The 2,018-nt window shown below is 44.9% G+C and overlaps 1 protein-coding gene across 1 annotated transcript; it reads right to left on the reverse strand.

Moving 5' to 3' along the window:
- Window positions 1–416: 416 nt before the first annotated feature.
- Window positions 417–1,825, reverse strand: FOMMEDRAFT_164207 (uncharacterized protein; the record flags this gene model as incomplete). The annotated part of the gene is made up of 3 exons (XM_007272404.1): window positions 417–890; window positions 944–1,615; window positions 1,667–1,825. 3 exons carry the CDS (start codon window positions 1,823–1,825, stop codon window positions 417–419), a joined length of 1,305 nt encoding a protein of 434 aa, XP_007272466.1.
- Between the last annotated feature and the right edge of the window lie 193 nt (window positions 1,826–2,018).

Consider the following 2,018-nt stretch of genomic DNA (forward strand, 5'->3'; position numbering starts at 1 on the left):
TCTTTTCCGCACCCGGACCCTGACTCCCACGCCTAATTAGGGATGACCCTGAGTTATATAATAATGTACCTAGTTATATAATAAACTACTTAATTATATAACAATGTGATGAATTATATAATGTGTCTGTGGATCATTACTGAGTATAAGTCGTCGTAAAAACATATTAAGTCAATAGTACACATAATAATAACAGTTTTAATTGTATATATTGTAATCCAATTGATGTTAACTGATATATAGTACAAAATAATAGATGAAGTATCCTATATTTTCACTAATACAACGAAAATGAGCATAACGGCAATGTTCTGCGCGTCTACCTGGGCTCCAACTCCTTCTGGATGTTGTAGTCCGCCTATATTGATTTAGTATCGTCGTAAGATCTGCGTGCGGGGAGCAGCGGGAAACAATGGCTAAGCCGTGTCGTTCGTCTGTTGTGAAGTATCCGACGAAAGAGCATTGTGGTGCTCGGAGGGATTTGGTGCACTGTTGTGAACAAAGTTCGTAGGACTTGGAAGACTCGTTGACGCGACTTGTGCGACGGTATCGTACGTCTGTTGTGTAGTACCCAACGAAAGCGGGCTCTGGTGACCAGACGGATTTGATACGTCCTTGCAAGCAAAGTTCGTAGGACTTGGAAGGAGCGTGGACGCAGGTTGTGCTTGCATCTGCATTGGCGGTTGAAACGTGTTCGTTCCGCGAATTTGTTGACGATAATGCATGATGTCTGAGTGGCCAGCGCGCACAGGCGCGTTCGCTTGAACAGGAATGAAAGGTCCAGTGAGGTTTTGACCGCTATTGACAAACTGTTGGCACGGCTGGATCGTATGATCGACTTTCAATTCTTCTTGGCGGCCTGGCACGTTCTGCAGGGGCAAACCAACGAACTAGAGTAGAGTGGTTAGCTGATGGTTTAAAGGGCTCTTAACTCAAGACGCACTGGAGTATTCTGCTGAGCGCTAGGGTACGCAGCTAGGGAATGGTACATGGGCTGTGCCTGTTCGCTAGTGCTTTGGCTGCTAGGAACCGAAGATAGTGGTTTGCGCTTCTTTGCGTCTGACTGGGCCTTCGTTCCGCTTTGAGTACCTGCGCTGTAAGGATCCAGGTATTTACGTTTCGGTCGAGTCTTTTTAGGTGGTAATTGAGATCCAAACGCCTCTCGAAAATCGGTGTGGGTCCTCTTATTAGGTGGTACATCAATTGAGGGAGGCATTTCGGTACCTCCAGAGCCCGTAAGCAAGTTCTTAATGAGGTTGTCTGCCTCAAGCAATTTTTCGACATCGATTGAACGACCAGAAGCAAGTATAACAGCCCGAAGAGAGGCAGCACTATGAGCAATTCGCGAGAGAATGTGTGCTGGTGCTTCGCGGCAAATATAACTCGATTCCTCGACGGGAAGCGAATCGTTTCTGGCTCTTGGAGCTGGAGACAGCACAGTGAGATCGGAAGGGGATATTTCTTCGGGGAAGAGACGCTGAACAGCACAAATATGCTTGCAAAAGCAAATAAGAGGAAATTCGATACATGTGCATGAGAATGCATCAAGATCGACTTCATAAAATGTCTCAGGCTTGGATGAAGACTGCACTGAGTACATTTGCGCCTCAATATGCTAGAATAATGTATAATTAGATAGATAGTCTTGTTTTAAAACGAAACTTACTTTAATAAGGCTTTTCTCGATGAGTAAAGCCCTTTTCTCAATGTCCTGACGCTTTTTCTCCTCTAAGTCATCGCCTTCGAGTCCAAGGTCCCGCCGAGCGTGCTTGGATTTGTAGTAGGGGACCGTAATTTCTATCAGTGTGTATATCAGAGAATCCATCCTCCGATTTCGCTTTCCCTCGAGATGATTCGCCTTTAATACATGATGATACCTGGATAGAAATCTATAAGAAGGCATTCAATATAATGGAATGATGTACTTACGCTTTCAAGCAGCATATTTGTGTCCGAAAGTTCGTGAACACTTCTCTCCTGCCGGTATACTGCAGACCATGGCTTGATATCGTTCATCC

The sequence above is a fragment of the Fomitiporia mediterranea genome, assembly GCF_000271605.1.
Source record: "Fomitiporia mediterranea MF3/22 unplaced genomic scaffold FOMMEscaffold_1391, whole genome shotgun sequence".
NCBI lineage: Eukaryota > Fungi > Basidiomycota > Agaricomycetes > Hymenochaetales > Hymenochaetaceae > Fomitiporia > Fomitiporia mediterranea.